The sequence below is a fragment of the Polypterus senegalus genome, chromosome 7, assembly GCF_016835505.1.
Source record: "Polypterus senegalus isolate Bchr_013 chromosome 7, ASM1683550v1, whole genome shotgun sequence".
NCBI classification, from domain to species: domain Eukaryota; kingdom Metazoa; phylum Chordata; class Cladistia; order Polypteriformes; family Polypteridae; genus Polypterus; species Polypterus senegalus.
In genome coordinates this window covers 122,939,501-122,958,910 of record NC_053160.1, presented here as the reverse complement: position 1 = coordinate 122,958,910, position 19,410 = coordinate 122,939,501, and the positions used below count along the sequence as shown (strand labels likewise).

Here is a 19,410-nt window from a genome sequence, read left to right as displayed (position 1 = left end):
TGTTTAATGTGGGCAGCAAAGTGCAAGAATCCCTGCCTCACAACACCAGGATTTGATTTTTTTTTTTGCACGTTTTCTCCATGAATATATGAATTACTTGTTATTGGTGAATATGTATATGTGTACCCTGTTATGGACTGGCACACCATCTAGGGATGGTGTCTATTGTGTCCTCAAAGTTGCCATTACATTGGAAATGTGGACACCTGATTCAGATCATTAAAAGTTTCAAAGGTAAATTTGATCCAACAGAAAACTGTAACTAAATCAAATCATGTGCTCAAGGACACAACTGGAAATTAAGGAGCAGTAAATTTAAGATTGAAACCAAGAAACACTTCTTTACACTGAATTATGGGAATATAGAACAAACTAGTTGGGGCAGAAATCTTGACAACCTTTAAAAATGTACTGGGTAAGATATTAGAACACCTTGGCTATTCACTAACCAAGAAAGCATAATGTGCTTAATGGTCAGTCTCATCTCATATGTCAAAGTTATTATATTCTTATACTAGCAAAATACCCGCGCTTCGCAGCGGAGAAGTAGTGTGTTAAAGAAGTTATGAAAAAGAAAAGGAAATATTTTAAAAATAACGTAACATGATTGTCAATGTAATTGTTTTGTGACTGTTATGAGTGTTGCTGTCATCAAGGATTTGATTATCATTATTTCTTTCAATCAGGTTCTTATTTGGAGGATGTGTTGTGTTCAAGTTACATTCCGTGTTTGTCAACCGTTGTAAAGATAACAGGTTTCATTCATCGAAGTGTTCCCTACCCAAATCGGTACTCGTGAATCTAAGATGTTTAACAGGCCTTCCCAGTATTAAGTTGTGGATTTGCCTGCGAATATTTAGTGGCAGCGTGTCTATGAACATAATTTAAACTTAAGCTTTACACCTTGCTTTCCTATTGATATGTCTACAAAGGCTTGTTCAGCACCAGAGGGTTTCCGCAGTAGTTCATATGAGCCGCTTGGAGTACATGCATCGAAGCTTCTCAGCTGTGCTTGTGCTATCTCGTGCGATCTCGCAATGTCCACGGCTTTATTAAATGTTAGCTCAGACCCGGCACTTCAAAGTTGTATTTCGCGAATATCGTATTCGTCTTAGGCATGACAAACGCCAGCAGCAACGTGTCTATGAACCTAATTTAAAGTTAAGCTTTACACCCTGCCTTCCTATTCGTTTGCATAAGCACAGTCCTTCACCAGCAATTTTAACTCCATTACAGCAATTTTAACTCCGTTACAAAGTGATCAAAAGTCTCGTTTATACCCTGCATCTTCTCATTAAACTTGTATCTCGCGAATATCGTATTCGTCGTAGGCATGACAAACGCCAGCAGCAGCCTGTCTATGAACTTAATTTAAACTTTAGGTTTACACCGTGCTTTGTTTCCGAAGTAGCTGCACTTATGAATATGCTTGTATGTGTCACTCGCTTCATATTCTTTTGCTACCATCTCAATTGTGTAATGCATTTTTTGAACAGGTTTCATTCATCGAAGTGATCTCTACCCAAATCGGTACTCGTGAATCTAAGATGTTTAACAGGCATTCCTGGTATTAAGTTGTGGATTTGCCTGTGAATATTTAGCGGCAGCATGTCTATGAACATAATTTAAACTTAAACTTTACACCTTGCTTTCCTATTGATATGTGTACAAAGACTTGTTCAGCGTCAGAGGGTTTCTGCAGTAGCTGCACTTATAAATATGCTAAGCACAGTCCTTCACCCTCAAATATTTACCTTATATGGGCAGGCACTCAATTACGTGGGAAGCGTGATGATGCGGGACGCAACTCCGCCTCGCACGTCAACCGAGCTGCAGGCTATGGCTATGGCCGTATATATGGATGAAAGAAGGTTCCAGTTATGACCATTATGCGTAGAATTTCTAAATGAAACCTGCCTAACTTTTGTAAGTAAGCTGTAAGGAACGAGCCTGCCAAATTTCAGCCTTCCACTTACACGGGAAGCTGGAGAATTAGTGATGAGTGAGTGAGTGAGTGAGTCAGTCAGTCAGTCAGTGAGGGCTTTGCCTTTTATTAGTATAGATAACCTAGAGGTAGACTAGCAATGCATTACCCTTTTTCACTTTAATAATAGAAAGAAATCTATCCCTCCATTTTTTTAACCCACTCATAGAATATAAGTCTCAGAAGCCCAAGGAGAAAGGTATGAGGCATCTCTGGAAATGGTCCATTCATGTATTTCATACATAATAGAAACGTAAAGACTATACCTAAACTGTCAAGCAAAACCAAAATGTCCTATCTTTATGACAGCTAAATTCTTTAAGATATGGTTTAGGAACTGGCGTATATCGAGTATAGTTTTTTAATTAGAATTTTTTGTTTTATTGTACATCAACGTACCAGTTAGATTATCTGGCAACTCTAAATTCTTGTGAATTCCAATACTAAAGGTCTAACCATTAATCATGTATACTTAGTCATAGCAGTAAACTCAAACAAACCAACAGACTATGACACAGATAAATTGTTAAGCCTGAGCACTTGCACTTAGAGGCAGGAACACTAGGAACTGTGCCACCACATCATCCTGTTTCAAAATAGTTTCTGCATGAAGAATCACTTTCAGTCACTGGTTTGTGCTGTCAATGCACACTTCTCCTTTGTCTATGCCACATTATCTCCAGGTACCCCATTATCTCCCATATTCCAAAGACATTTTTAATAGGTTAATTACTGACTGTAAATCATCTAAAATAATAGTAGACGTGTGAATGAAGACCTGGCTGCCATTCTGAGGTTAGGTCCTGGCTTGCATATGATGTTGCTGTGATAGGCGATGACACCCATGACACTCAGCAAGAATAAGTGGGTTTGACAACAGATAGATGGATGTTCTCAATGGTGACCTTTGCCTTTACAGTCTCCTTGAAGTTCAAGCATATTCTGGATAAAAGCAAACATAGTTCCTGTCACCTCTTAGGTGGATCAAAAGTAGGGCAATTTTCAATGATTCCCTCACGTGCTTGCCTTAAGTTTAATGTTTCAGTTACCTTAACTCTGAATTTTCCTCTACTTTTTTTTGAACAGTGTCACTAATTAGATGTTCCCAAGATGGGCCTATTTAATTTAAAAATGTTATCTTATCTGCTCATTGGTGGGTTGAATTTATTTATAGCAATTATAAAACTTTTAATGGCTTGTTTAGATGAGTCCTCATTAAGGACATGAATGCTTTTATGGATCAGAAATTTCCTGTTTCTCTTTATAATTTAGAATATCTAAAGTATTTTAATAAATTTGACAATATGACTTTTTATTAATTAACATACTATACTATAACATACTGAGTGTGAAAATAACTAAGAGGGAGAACATTTTGTTTTTAGGATACATGATATGGTGTAAACATAGACCCTGGTAAGGATACTCCCTAATTACATGTACAGCACCAACATCAGAGGTGGGAGATGCATACTGTGAGCTTGATTTAAGATTTTCCCCCGTTTTATCAATCTCTGTATTCATGATGCATTTGTATCTTTTGAACAATTAAGCTCCATTTTTAATCTTCCACCAACATAACTTTTCTTCCATGTACAAATTAGTAACAGAGTATCTTTCACCTATATTTACCCCAAGGAGATATTTGGATTCAGCGGGTTAGAAAATGGATGGATGGATGGATGAAGAAGATTTCATGGAATTCACCTTTTAATAATCCTAGGGAACAAAGGGATACGGATCTTTCAGTTACAACTTCAGAAAGGCAAAGGAACTCAGCTATTCATAAAACACATTCTAGTTCAGTATATGCCAAGTATGCCATAATTCAACTAAAAAAATTCATCTGTCATTTACCTTATTAAAAATTGATCCAGCCTGTGACTATTGACATCAAGTGCCTGCATTGCTAAACTTCATGCTTTGGGAATGCCCTTTGCTTAAACCATTTTGGAGCAAACATTATTTCATACATCTGAAACAGCTTTGGATTAAAAATCACTCCTAACATCTTAACAACAGTATTTAAAGTAATACTAGATGAGGTTAAAGTGTCCTATGAAACATTAGTTGCAATATCCTACACCATACTACTTACAAAAAAGACATTTTGCTCAACTGTACGTCTCCCAATTCATCTTCTAAAACTCAGTGGGAAAGCGATGTCCTATATTATTTCAGACTGGAGAAAAGCTAATACTCTTTAAGAGGATCTTTTAAAAATATTTCCAGAATATAGGAAAAACTCTTTAAATTAATTCTAAATTAAGCATTCCAGTCCTGTGCCTAACATACTTACTTAATCTGCTGTTTTATCACATATAAAGAACTATTTTAGATGAGGCTCTTTGTATAGATTACTTTCTTTGTCAGGTGCTGAGTTGTGTTTTGTTGCAATGCTTTGTCATTAAATAAATGGGGGGAAAAAAGACATGACACTGCAAACATGTAACATGGCATAAAACTGGACCATTACAACCTTCGACTCAGGAGAGATTCTTTTACTGCTTATCAATAGGCTGTCTGCTAGCTAATGGTTAGCTTTTCTCTGCTCAGTTCAATCTGAAAGTGATTTGGATTTATTTTAGACATGCAGTGGGACTACTTAAAAGAACATCCTAGTACATCTTTAAGCTCCTGTATTGCAATAACCCTCTAATAATTGATTAATATTTTTAATCAGAAATACTGATTGCTTATTTTAATTACAGGGAAAAGGGGATATGGTCACCTACTGGCTAGATGGAAAGCAACCTGCCTCCACATCTGAGGAGACTCCAGTCAAGACTGCTGGGATTAGTGAGAGACCCAGTGATAATTGTAAGACTATTCCAGCATTTGCCAGTAATTATCTCCATATAAATCCTGCCTAAAGATTTACACATTGAAGAACTCATCACATTTTCCTTTCTACACAAAGAAAGTGAATTTTACCTTTATACTTTTCTGTCATTTTATTCAGACATTAACATATATTGTCTACTGTTTTGACTGCAGTATATCATATTTGTCAATAATGTATATAGTCTGATCAGTATGTAAACAGAATCATTATTATGTCAGGGAACACAACTATTTCTTAGCATCAAGGATGGTTTCTCCCGGTGATTTTGAAAAGCTGTTTGTGACCTGAGCTGTTTGAACATTGGCATGGAGTAGCTGTAACTAGCAGAATGTCTTCTTTAATTGTGGACGTTCCTGTTCCATTATGTTAGTTCACATTATGAAAAAGTCAAATATGATGATCGTACACCTTAAAAAATGTAGTAAAATACAGTGTTGAACTGAACTAAAACAAAGCAACATGCTGAGGAGGTTGTGCCTCCTAAAGTTTAAATAATGCAACAATTATAACAGTGTTATCATATAACATCACATCACAGATGGCTCTGTTTTGTAAATTAGAAATACGGGACACTCTTAAAATCTCTCTCTGTTTGAATATATATATAAATTTATACATGCCCCCTACACACCCAGACTAATTGATTAGATAAAAGTAGAGACATAAGTTAAAAACATAAAGCAAGGATTTTAATGGGTTATGAGGAAAACAAAAGTAAAATCATTTGAAAATTATTTAATGCAAGCTAAAAAAAATTCTGAGTGAAATCATTTGAAAATATTTATTTAATACAGACAACAGAGAAATATTATTATTATTTAATACAGGCAGTTAGAAAAAAAGTGGGCCGTGGCAAATAGTAACAACACACTTTGTTGACACTGTATGTTGCAATGCTGATATAGAGGTGCACAGCAGCGCGGCTGGAGAGCAAATATGGTAACAGCGTCGCTGTCCTCAGCCAACCACTGCAACTGAACAAGTTGCAAACAGGCAGCAAACAGGTTGCTTGAGCTGACCCTCCAATCCCACAGAAGATCATGTGTCTATGTGCATGTGACTCCTGAACTTTTCAGTTCTGCCATGGGGACTAAAGAATAGAACCATTTCAGACGACCACTGTTTGAACGCAATTTAAAAGCTGTGTGAACTTTTACATCTCATTGCACTGGAATAGTCATCACTATTATCATGAATCACATCCATTAGAACAATTTTCATGATAACAGGCCATTCAGCAATGCTGTACCCTTCATTTATGCAAAACAATATTGTGCTGAGACCTAATGGCTACCACAATACTTTATAATTTATTCCACTAGGGGGCTTCGCCACTTGCTCACTTCGCTCGCCAACCCCCGTTTTTGGTTTTTCAGGATACACACTTTTAAGATTTTTTTTTTCTTTGAATTGTTGCTATTTCATTAGTTTCTCTTTTATTTCCGAACTTCTGTAAAAACAATATTTGGAAGCTATCAAGTCCCAATGTGCTGAATCTTTTTAATGAGGTCAGTGATACATGTGTTTAATGACTTTGTACCATAATTCAGGATAGCTTTCTCTGTTTTGAATTCCAGCACAGACAAAATGATCTACATCATCAGCAGTTAATAATGTTTTTTGCAAAGTAACCAATAAATGCATGTGAGGTAAACTCCGTTTTTGAAATTCTCTGATTTAAACTTCAAAGCCTTACAATATTTACATACGGTACTTCTGACATATCACCTATGTCCATATATTCGATCTCTATTTACCTTTTTGTTATTTCTCCGAGTAATAATTTCTCTTTCTTTGTGCTAATGCGATGTTTACTTTCTTTGTTTTGACACTGTCATTTTTTTCTGCTTTTATATTCTGTAACTTGCTCTGCCTGTGTTTCGCGCCTACGTTTTTTTTGAGTCTTCTGAATTCCAGTTTTCATTATCTCTAACCTGCTCTGTATGTGTTTAGCCCCGTTGTTTTTTAACCTCTTTATGATGTTTTACTTTGTTTTCTACTCTGTCTTTTATTCCTGACCTTGCCTCATCCTGCTTTTGATTCAATGACACCTGGTCCGTGGTGATTACTTTCCCTTTTTTGAGTAATAATTTCCGTTTGTTTGTGCTACTGCGATCTTTACTTTCTTTTTTTTTATACTTTCTGATTTTCCTACTTTCATATTCTTTAACTTTCTCCACATGTGTATCGTGGCAAAATGTTTTTTTGAGCCTTTCGAATTCCACTGCTTTCATAATCTCTAATCTGCTCTGCATGTGTATAGCACCAACGTCTGCCTTTTTTTTTCAATTCCACTTGTTCCGGGTTGATAATTACTTTCCTTATTTTTTTAATTTGCACCTAGATTATTCTTTTTTGTCTCTCCATTGATTTTGAGTCTCTTTTCTCTTTTGAGTCTCTTTGCTTAGTCGTGTACGTTTCATTTATAACGTATTGTCCTTATATGCTTTATATGAGCTGAGCGCCCTTGATCTGTGTGTGCTCAAAGCCAAAACATGACTGAGTGTGTTGCTGCCCATGCTCTTATTTGGTTGTAAGTATGGCATGTCTTGCAAGAATCTAATGTTCTACGTCATTGCGAGACGGTCCTGGGTCAATCTCTTGGCACAAAGTCTTATGTTTAAGGTCCCCGCGACAAGCTCTGTGGCCAATCTCTTAAGTGTCTCTGTGATCTTAACGTGAAGATCATGTCTTGTCGCCCTACTATTTCTCTCCAGGATTTTTGTTTTATAATAGAGAGATATCCGTATGCTGTACTGCAGTACTGTATATACAGTACTTCATAACAATTCAACTGCTTCTACTACCATACTACTACCATACCATAATTTGGACATATTGTACATATTTATTTCAACAACCTACAGAAAAATAATTATTTTAATCTCTGTGAAAACAGTAGACTTAAGTTTAAGGTTCAACAGTTAGATAAGTTGCTGTTATGAGTGTTATGATATTAGACTCCTTTCAGACACTAAAGAGCTGCTTATTAACCACACTAATTTGGCACTAATGGCATTTGATGCTCATTTCCCAAAATTCACTTTCAACATGATATGTGAAAGTTACATATATTTAATATACATTGTCAGGGATGCCAGGGTCCATGACCCGGCCGGGACGTCACGAGTGACCGGATGTGGGTCTGTGCCCACCCTGGATCACGTGGGGGTCGCCTTCCTGGTTGCTTTGGGGGCCACGGGTACAGGGCATGGAAGCTCCACCCTGTAGGGGCCCATGGTCACTGCCAGGAGGTGCCCCAATGCCTTGGGGACCTGTTGCCCCAGCACTTCCGCCACACCAGGAAGTGCTGGGGGGGAAGACTTTGGACGGCACCCGGAGAGCTGCCGGGAGGACAGCCGGCACTTCCGCCACGCTGGGGCGTGGCCAAGGGAGGAATGCCGGGAACACCTGGTGCTCATCCGGGACTTGTATAAAAGGGACCGTCTCCATTCATTCAGGGCTAGAGTCGGGTGGAAGAAGGACGAGGCAAGAGAGGAGAGTGGAGGCGGCCCGAGAAGAAGGCATTTGTGGCCAGGACTGTGTTTATTGGGGTATTGTGCACTTTTGGACTGTGTCTTAGATACCATTTATTGTAAATAGTGTATTTAATAAACGTGTGGTGGTTTGAAGACAACATGTCCGCCTGTCTGTGTCCGGGTCAGCTCCACAACATCAAAATGACAACTGCACATTGCTTACTGTATATGACTTCTAATATAACTTCATTAGCACACATTCTACTTAAATTATTCATTTTTATATTCTGATTTGTTGTTAAATTGTATGATCTTAGACATTTATTCATGTTGTGTTGTCTGAAAAGTACTGCAACATGCTTGTAACTTGCAATTAGTTTTTCTTCATTTTAGGATTTTTCCAAACTGTCATGTCTGTTACCTTATTTGTGAGAAAATGTCTTTTAAACTTATCACTCCTCCACCACGACCACTGGGCTTTAATGGTTTTTGCTAGTGTTACAAACAGAACAGCAAATCAGAATGGTACTCTTCATACTTGGAGCACTTAAACGGATTCTACACATTGCCATTCAGGAGGTCAAAGTAAACTGGACTAGTATAAATTTAGATTTCGGTGTAGCTAGCTATACTATTCCTAGTTTTGTTTTATTATTGTTTTCATCTGTCTGAAACCCATAGAATCCAATTCAGTATTCTGACAGCCAGAGCATATTTGGGGTTACACTAGGGGCAAAGCAGAAAACAACCCTGGACAGGTCACCAGGCCATTGCAGAACATACTCATGCATGCATCCACACCTACACAGGACTAGAGTGTGTAAATCAACACACCCATAAGGTTTCTTAATCCAGTTTGTACATAGAGTTCCTGTTACAATTAAATGAGTTATTAGCACAGTTTAGGAGGTGTGGTCACAGAAATCTTGCTTGAATGTATTAGATGAATAATTATAGTGAACACTCATTTTCTAAAGATCTCTATTCAACCCTAATCACAACAGTCTTAAATCATGAAGCATTCCTGGATTAGTTGAAGCCATACTGAATCACACCTACCAGGTGAAGTTGGAGTTGCCTTTTACCAAAGTCCAATTATTTATCCATATTCTTAACTTATGTATGCCAGTACCAGGTTACCTTGGAGCCCTAAAAGAAATAGCTAGAAGGCAGAAACCAGTGCCAAACAGGGTTTCAGTCTATTGCAATGTACATTCACACATCTGCACAATCATATTCACTTATGTTGGGAAACTGACTGTAAAGTCTCCATTTAACATAACTGCAATTTCTTAAGGATGTGGGGACCAAAAAAATTACGGGGACCAGGATTGGAAAACAGGCCCATAAAGTTGTAAGACAGCAGAATAACCATTGTACTACAAGTAGAGAAAATCTGTACATGCTGTACATGAAGAATATATACAACCAACATATGGATAGCAATGTAAGAATGCAAATCAAGATCTATGACCTGTGAGGCAGAAGCACTAACAACTGCATCACCATATTGTGCCTGCAATGACCAGTTAGATGGAATAAGTTGGAATAGATTTTTAAATATGTCAAACAATATTGCATTTTGTCACGGAGAGTCTTTGGGGCAACATCTCCTTAAAATATAAGTCCCCTTTTTGATCTTACAGATATTTTTTCAAGTAGACACACAGTTTATACAGTATGTCTGTGGCTACTTTGATTTGCCTATTCTTACACTTACTAACCTTTGGGGATATATACTTCATAGTGGCAATGTACTTACACAAAGGACTACAGCCCACTTTCTTCTATCAGTAGTTACTGATTGACCTATATGAAAAAGGTGGTAGAATAGTGCAACGACTTTAATCTTCACAAATGATGCTGATTGGCTAGAGAGCCATAAACAAAAGCAAACAGAGTGTGGAAATCCACCCATTATAAGCAAGATTGACATGTAGTTCTGTAAAGCACATGAAGACCAGCAAAACATTCAATATGTGTGCTGTTGTTCCAGGAAACTTTTGTAGTTGCTTGAAACTTCAGAAGTAAGTCAAGGCATTAATGGATTGCATTCTCTCTTCGTATCACTATATAAAGTTTTGCTTGTGTGCATGGTGTGGTCCTGTTCACAAGATGGCTTCATCTTAATACCTCATCAGCTTTCATTTAGGGCTCATACAACTAGCGTCTACCTGTTCCTAAGGCAACTTGCTTCTCATTGAGGTTCATGAAAATTATTATTATTATTATCATCTTTACATTTTTGATGTTAGAAGCAAGACTGCCATAACAAATCATGTCTTTGTGTCATTTTGTACTCATACCAGTAATTCTGCTTATTTTATATCAGTACAAACATGTATAGCCAAGTCACACCATACACAGCTTTTCTAAAACAAAACAACTCTGGACATACTGTATAGCTCCACATAGTCTTGACATTTTCTATTTAAATTAATAATCAAATTATTCATGTAAATTACTGCAAGAAAGCATCAGAAATGTTCTAAATCTGTAAATGCATTCTAAGGTATGCCTTGCTTATAATATAACAGGTTATACGGGTTTTAAAAAGTAATAGAGTATCTTTGTAAGGTCCTGAAATCAAAGCTACTCACATTTCCTTTTCTGTGTAGGAGGCACACCACACTGCACAACAAAATCTTTAAAAATGAGAAACAAATGTTTTAAAAGTTATAAGAAAAGTTCTGTTCCTTCCCAATACAGGTGTGTTCTGTAAATCCTTCTTAACATTGTCACATTAAGCATCTCTAAAACTTTATGATAATCTATTTTATCTATGTAATCTGTTTAAAACAATGTCACAGAAATCTAAAAATAATCATAATGGTAAAACATTTTAACATCACAATTATATTTGCTTTGAAGCTTTGCTTTATTATTTAATTGAAGTCTAAAAATTCAAAATATTTTTAAGTGTACTAAACTTTGCCAGTTGTAATATCTTTCATGAGAAAACCTGTAAAAATAAACATATTAAAGATTAAATAAAACTATTGAAAATCTCTGAATTTCCAAACATAGAGTTTATATCTAATTTGGTCATTTTTTTTTCTTTACTACATATCTTTTCTTGCATTTGAAATTCTTCTTTTAGCTGAATAACAGCCCATTATATAGTAACCTGAGTGTTTCATCATGGAAAGGCTTTTGAGAAAACCTCTTCTCAATATATATACCTTCTTTTACCTGTGCAAACATTTTTAATGTTGGACCCACAGTATATTGTCTAATTCTATTTTACTCTGACATTTAACAGCAATTGGAACATTCAACCTGCACCGCAATCAACTGTATCAACAACATAGCCTGCGGTTTACTCTCTATTGCGGTACTATATCAATTCTAGAACATCGTCCTTACCTGCTGATCCCACTAATGCACTTAATTCCTGGTGGTAGAGTAAATAAGAATGCAAGCCAGATAAGCAAGCAGTTAATTGAGTTTAATGTTATTATGTTCAAAATATTAATAGTAAACAATTTTATACACCAAAGCAAATAAAGATGTGGTAATACACACTATGAGCCCTGATAACACTAGATGCTCAGTCTCTCATGTGGCTCTGTTCTTGAGTTGCTGTTTGGCATCATAACATCTTCTGTGCTATACATGTACTTCAATCAGTGCTTTTACTAATGTTATGAAGCTAATATACAGTATGTGTGGTGTAGTTATCCTGTTACCTACGGGTGCACTTTTTTGCCTCTGCCCCATATCTTCTGGGGGTTCATAAAATCCAAATTTTCCCCATCTCCAAAATTCACAGCTCATAAAAACTATACCTACATTTCTGAAGCCAGAAGTAGAATAAATAATTATCCTTGAATTATGTTTTGCACCAACTCTTATAAAACAGTGGCAGAAGTGTGATAATAAAGCATGCTTGTGTAGCTCTGTATATTTAGAATTGGTGCTTGTAAAACCATGTCAAAATCAAGAGGCTACAAGGAAATGCATCCACCTAACCTTGCACCTGGAAGCGGTTTGGTTCTAGTGGAGCATCCTTTTAAAACCATCAACTATGAGTGAAAACACAAAAAAAGTAATATAGCAGCATTCCCCAAAAACTCTGAACTTGCAATGCCTCAGAATCTTTGACACGTTTCAGTTAAACTAGTTGTCAGAAGTTTTAGGCAATTCTTAAAACTTACAAACAAGGTAGATTTTGCTTATAACACAACACACAGTTTTAACATAAAAAAATAAAAAGTGTAATGGTAAATGACCTTAAATTGCAGTTTTTAAGTCACACTTTATGAGAAATGGTTTGCTTGTTGCTCACTGCAGAAAAGGAAGCAGGATATCTCTTGTTCCATCACTTTCAATGTTGCCACTAAAAGTAAATTAGTGGGGTTTTTTTGTGTGTTACGTGCCGTATGGAGGTTAGAATTGATACAGAAGGTAAGAAATAGATGGTGAGTATAAGGCTACATCATAAATTTGTCACATTTATGTCTTCTACTACAAAAATATTTAAAGGGCCAGGGAAGCATGCAATCAATAGGATAGGACTCCACTCCACTCATTTTCATATTTTGAAATCCCTCCTACAGCTCCACTACTACTTCTATAGTTTCAGCCCTGTGAACACAACAAGCTCTGAAACTTCTTGTCACTTGGCCATGATGATGATGGTTTTGTCAAAGTTATCAAATAATTCATAATTTCTATTCCTATCTCTTAGTTAACCAATGTCAGAATTGTTTAAAACTACTGAAGGCATTTAGATCAGACTTTTCCATGTTTAGTCAGAATTTGAAAGAAAGTTTGGCAAAAACTAATTTTCTTATAGTTTTTCTGAGGAAGTGCTTTTTGGTAAAGAACATACTGATTCACTTACACCACTGATAATAACCTTATTTTACTACCAGAAAGTTCAAATGTACAGAAATAAAACTAAAGAGTCAGTAGGGCCCTCGGTCACTCATAATGGGCCTTCAATGTCACACTAATTTCTTAAGGGATGATCCTCTAACAATTTAATTTCATATTTTGTGTACTGTGACACATCAAGGGACATTAAGATTAAATGTTTCTGTCAAAATACACTGCAGCAATCAAGTACTTTGTTGCTATCACTGACGAACTGTCAATCTGTTTTTCAAGAAAGATATATTTTTCTGAAACTTCACCAAGGTAATGTAAAATAAAATCTGGTATTCATTTAGAAATCTCTATAAATATGCACAAATATCTTTCTTTATAATTGTAATTGTTGTATTGTACTGTGTCCACAACATAAAACATTTTCCTGAGATTATTTTAGTGAGATTAACAAGAAAAAGCATTTTTCAAAACAAATATGCCTGCTGCCCATAAGTGTTAAATATTTTTTCAGTTGTTTTTAGTTTTTATCTAACGATACTGAAGTCACAGTACTACTTGGGTGTCGTTTACAGGTGCAAAAATAATGGTCAAATTGAATAACAGCTGCATGATTTGAGCTTTAATAAGCAGTTTATCAAATTTACAGCTTAAAATAATAAAATTATACCTGTACAAGCACACTGAGATTTACTTAGGTGCAGAAAATCCAATTTACTTTTGTGTAATTTAAAACCAAGTAACACAATATCAATGTAACTTTGCTAAAATATTAATCTATAACATCACACAACATTCTCAAACTTGCTGAATCTAATTCAGGGTCATGAGGGCTGAAGCCTCTCCTGGCAGCACAAGACAGGATGCCAGTTCATCACTGGCATCACTCACACACACAGGGCCAGTTGGGAAACTACAGCTACTTGCACCTCTTTGAGGATGTAGGAAGAAATATAGAGTTCTTGGGAAAAACCCAATACAGACATTCAAACCATTCAAACCCCACATACTGTAGAAAATGACTGGACAAACCCAGGATACTACTCACTGCACCATGTTGCAGAGCTAGAATCGATCCTAACACTGTCACAAGGTAGACATCTGCTTTGTAAAAGAGGCTATTGCAGAGCAAACTCAAGCACACACCCAGGCTCATTTTTTGCAAGGTACATTTTGTTCTAACACCATGTATTTGCTCAGTGACAAAATTGCAGTGTTCTGGAGGAAACCCATGAAAATATGCAGACTTCAGGCCATGTCCTTGAGTGGCCCTGCCAGAGCCCAGACTTGAATCCGATTGAACATCTCTGGAGAGATCTTAAAATGGCTGTGCACCGACGCTTCCCATCTAACCTGATGGAGCTTGAGAGGTGCTGCAAAGAGGAATGGGCCAAACTGGCCAAGGATAGGTATGCCAAGCTTGTGGCATCATATTCAAAAAGACTTGAGGCTGTAATTGCTGCCAAAGGTGCATCGACAAAGTATTGAGCAAAGGCTGTGAATACTTATGTACATGTGATTTCTTAGTTTTTTTATTTTTAATAAATTTGCAAAAACCTCAAGTAAACTTTTTTCATGTTATTATGGGGTGTTGTGTGTAGAATTCTGAGGAAAAAAAATGAATTTAATCCATTTTGGAATAAGGCTGTAACATAACAAAATGTGGAAAAAGTGATGCGCTGTGAATACTTTCAGGATTCACTGTAAATGTACATTATCCATTATATGAGACAGAAAGGGATTGTTTTATGGTCATAGTATATTGTGTCTGTTTTACATTAACAGGCTGCACCTAACTATGTCCATCTGGACAGCTCTTTTGGACATTTATATTTGAAGTGTAAATTGTTTTGTGGCATTTAATGTGATTTCTAGTTTTCTCACAGTATATTATAGCATCAAATATACTGACATAAATAATTACTCCACTATCTGACCTGCTGTTGTTTTTCATGATAGGAATAACATCACCAACATGTATTGGAAAAGCTAGTTAAAAATTGATATTTAAATGGACAGTTCTTCATCTTAACATAAAACATTTAACATTAGTGATGTGCGTAGTTCCTTGTACTAAGCTAGACAAGCATTCCCTTTATATTTTGCTAAGATGTAGGACCTATGACTTAGCAGTCAGTGGGTATTTTATATTAAACTCAATGAAAACTGACAGAAAGTCAGACAAGCAGACATTAGTTTGGGATCTAAATTTATGTTTAGAGTTGTATTTTTTGATTTTGACTTTATAAAGCAAATATATTGGATGCTGTTGTACTGTCACAACAATATTAGAATGAAATATGTGTGCTTCAAACACTATTAAAATAATCAAACGTTAGCACTGCCACTTTTTTGCACACTGACAAAACAAAGTTAAGAAAACTGTATAAACAAGAGAACACCACCACCAGATATATTTGGCTAGTTATTAGATGAACCATCCCAAAATATCTTCTAGATGATTTTTTTAAATACATTAAAATCTGCCCAAGCAACATAAGCTGCAGTTGAGATGCATCTGTTTATTAATTAAGTAAACACATTTAATGGACCGAGTCGTACCATCTCTATTGCCTGAATGGGATTCTCAGAAGCTAACTCTGTAGGGCAGTCCCAGAAGAACATCTTAAGATGGAAATCAAACAAACAATACTTTAAAAACTGGATCTTACTTTACTCACCCCTTTCAAATTGGCACTTACTTCATTGTGTGCTTTTTACCCCTTGTAGAAAGAAAGCAGATATCTGGGTTAGAATCAACTGACTTAATGATATCGTTTGAACAGAAGACGATGATTATGAGCAGAGGAAGATGATCAGAGTCATTTTGTGAATGTTTAACATTTGGTATGTTATAGTTTCAGTTCCACCATTTCAATTAAGAATTACTAGTGGTGAAATGATTATAAATGGCTGTTTCGTTAAAAAGAAGCCAATAGGTCTGTTCTGATTACAGATGTAATTAAGGAAGTGGCTGAAATGAAACGTACAGACACTTTGGCTCTCCAGGATCTGAGTTCAAGAATCCTGGTGCAGAAGAGTATGAGTCGGAGAGTGGGAGTTTGGGTTGGTCCCTATCTTGTGCCAGATGCTGTAAGGCTATGCGTTGGCCCCATTCAGCACTTTACTGAAATATTTAGGTTTGCCAAAAAAGAAAAGATGACATCTTTTACTTTGATGTTCAAAACACGCAGTCACATACATTCAGCTCCCATACACACTTTCATAAAATTGTAAGAACAGCTGCAGTACACTGCGCAGACCTGATATTCATTTTTATTGCTTAATGTATCTTTACAAAAATAACAAAAAAAAAAAATATTTAAAAACATTAGCATAACATGTAAAGTAGGGATAAAATATCAGTTATGCATATGTAAGCCTTACTGATAAAAGGTAAGACTTAATTTATTATCTATTTGAAACCAATAATTGAATGTTTATAATGCTTCCTAATGAAGAAAAAGTGTTGTAGCTAACAAACTTCCTCCTTCATTTCCTTATTTTAAATACCATGTACTTTACATTTTTCTGAAACAGAAATCCTGAATCCAATGTAGATACTTTTTTTTTATTTATATAAAAAGTTATTTGATCAATATGCAACTACGCAAGCATATGAGAAGCTTTATGGAAACTTGCTTTTAAGACAAAGCATATCTTTTTCATTTGATGCCAAGATTCTATACTTGGATGTTACTCATTATTATGATTACTACTGTTATAATATCATTATAATAATTAATGCCATTTTTTAAAGTTTCCTAAAAGCATACATTTTTTATGTTTCAGGGATTTATTAAAAAATAAATAAAAGTTGAAAAAAAATTGTAAGTTAAATTAAAGCTTACAAATACTGACTGTAGGCACAAAGTAAATCAATTTTTTTTTCAAGCATGTTTTAATGCCCAAATAAACACAATAACAACAATAACCTACTTTTAAAATGTAATGATGTTTCTTTAATATTTTTTTAGATATTGCTCTTCAATAGGAACACTTATTCACCATTCACCTTATGGTTGCAGTTCATTTTTTCCCCAGTCACCCATTAGTATAGTAACTAAATACCTTTACACTCTCCTTGACATAACCATAACCATCCTCAGAGACAATTGATTCTTTACATTCAAACATTGTTTTAACTAAGCATGCTGGCTGCACATATTTACATTTACATTTTCAAAAAGTACACATACTTTCATCTTACAATGTCATTCCAGGTTTTAGCAGTTTTATTTTCAAATCTATCCCATATCATAGAGAGTACTTTAATAAGCAATTAGAACAATGAAATACCTTTTGTAATTATTGAATTAAGTGTTCAGTCATGAATTAACCATGCATTGCTTAAACAAGAAAATAACTGAAAAAAAAACCCCAAAAACTACAGACTTGCCTTGAATAGCTGAATAATGTTAGGCAACTTGCTGACAGCAGCTGCATCAGTGAGGAGAATGAATCAGAATCAAAGTAGACACTTAGTTTACATTCATGATGTTGGCAAACATTAAGCCCTGCTAAGGTACTTATTTACATAAATAAATTGCACAAAAGTATGATTTCAAAATGTAATCCTTGACTTACATTGTCCTGTAAAGTAATCATGAACAGAGTTAGGCACTAATGGGCTGAGAGAGCTTCACTCTTTTCCAATTGTATAAACCTGTAGCACAGTGGTTCATGCTGTGCAAAAGGGCAAGGAAATTATATCTTTAAATAAAAATCAGACTACTGTCTCATGGCCCCAGGTGAAGTCTCCAGGATTGATGTAGCAGCAATATGTTCCATATGGGCTACTTTCTCTGCGGGAAAACACCACAATACTGTCTCTTGGTATGTACACCACACTGTTACGAGTGGCAGTATATGCTATACTGTCCCTTGGGATACACATCCGGTCAAGAGCGCAGTAGGAGGACACCCCAGAGAAAACATTGGAAGGGTAGCATGCCTCCAGGTAACGGAGAACTTCATTCTCATCAACTCTACGAATCAGACTTCGGGATTCACCCACTGTAGTTGTTGAGGACACAGAGTCTTCACCTGATCTTACGTGCATGCTGTCATCAGGTCCATCCAGACCATCCCTGCTACCCTTCCCTGATTCCAGGTCCCATGAAGGTTTCAACAGTTCTGAATTTTCTTTGTCTAATGCCCTTTTCCGAGCGCAGCATTTAGTGAAAGGGCACTTTGTACACCCATCTGTCTTTTTGGCCAAAAGAATTGCTGCTAATCCTGGTAGGCAGATAGCTGGCCCAATGGCTATTAAAGGAATATCCCCCAATGTTTCACCCTTTATTCCTGAAACAGTAAACATAAACCCAAACACTAAAGAGACACTGCACAAGGCAACTATCAATCCAGTCCGGGGATTAATATCGTCTGGTCTCATGGTACTAGCATCTAGAATGCAGATCTTGACTTGTTCAGTATTCAAATGTCAGAGGCCTAAAAAAAACTTCATTTACTCTCGGATTGCAGAAACCAGGTTTGTTTTCTATTTTGTATTTCTTTTTTCAAGGAAGAAAATAAAATAAAATGTTTACATGTCCATGAAGGCAAGGAAATGTATCACTCTTGTTTTTGGTTCTTCTGGTGTTTCATCACTCGTGTTCAGGATATTAGAAATAGCATCTATCGAAATTCTTTCCAAGTGTTGTTAATTCATCAGCTTATCCAGTTTTTCCTTCCTCCTGAGCATGTTTTGTTACAAAAAGCACAAACCATTTTTCCAGGCAATCCGAATTTTAATCTTGTAGGTCCCATTATTTTCTTCTTGTGGTCCGGAGGTATTGAAGTTACATTAACAAGAAATGCAGTGGAGAAACTGCAGACAGGGAGGGAGGGGGAAGAACGAGAGAGAGAGAGAGAGAGAGAGAGAGAGAGAGAGAGAGAGAGACAGAGGCAGAAAGACAGGGCGAGAGAGAGAGAAAAAAGAGTAAGTAAAGCTTTGGAAGGGTAGAGAGACCTTGAAAGGAGTCCGCCTTTATAGTGGCTATTCCATATCCTGGTAAATAAATGCTCAGAAACATGAGTCAGGGTCAGAACATAAGCTGGAAGATGATCAAAAAACATTCCACCTTCAGAGGTTATGTCTCAATTACATCATTTTTTAAAGATGTTAAATGCTCTCTTACCCTTTACATGTTAATCAGCAAAAACACACTACTGAACAGTTGTAATTTTATTAGAAACATATTTTTTTGCAGGTGCATTGATTAATAGATTATTTTTGCAAGTTGTAGTCTGATTTCTGTAAATAACACACA

The 19,410-nt window shown here is 36.1% G+C and overlaps 2 protein-coding genes across 2 annotated transcripts in view; one reads left to right on the top strand and one right to left on the bottom strand.

The window, feature by feature from the left end:
• The window catches only part of LOC120532065 (atrial natriuretic peptide receptor 2-like), a 65,789-nt gene extending 60,932 nt beyond the window's left edge, over nt 1-4,857 (top strand). The window contains exon 19 of the mRNA XM_039757973.1: nt 4,696-4,857. Coding sequence (XP_039613907.1) covers nt 4,696-4,857 — 162 coding nt within the window. The remainder of the gene's footprint in view (nt 1-4,695) is intronic.
• Nucleotides 4,858-17,067: 12,210 nt separating this feature from the next.
• LOC120532827 (transmembrane protein 215-like) lies at nt 17,068-19,059 on the bottom strand. The gene has a single exon (XM_039759231.1). It carries the CDS (start codon nt 18,531-18,533, stop codon nt 17,865-17,867), a length of 669 nt encoding a protein of 222 aa, XP_039615165.1. The 5' UTR covers nt 18,534-19,059; the 3' UTR covers nt 17,068-17,864.
• Between the last annotated feature and the right edge of the window lie 351 nt (nt 19,060-19,410).

Bases quoted from the DNA above. Each gene is read 5' to 3' on its own strand.
- LOC120532827 (XM_039759231.1), bottom strand. From the start codon at position 18,533: ATGAGACCAGACGATATTAATCCCCGGACTGGATTGATAGTTGCCTTG.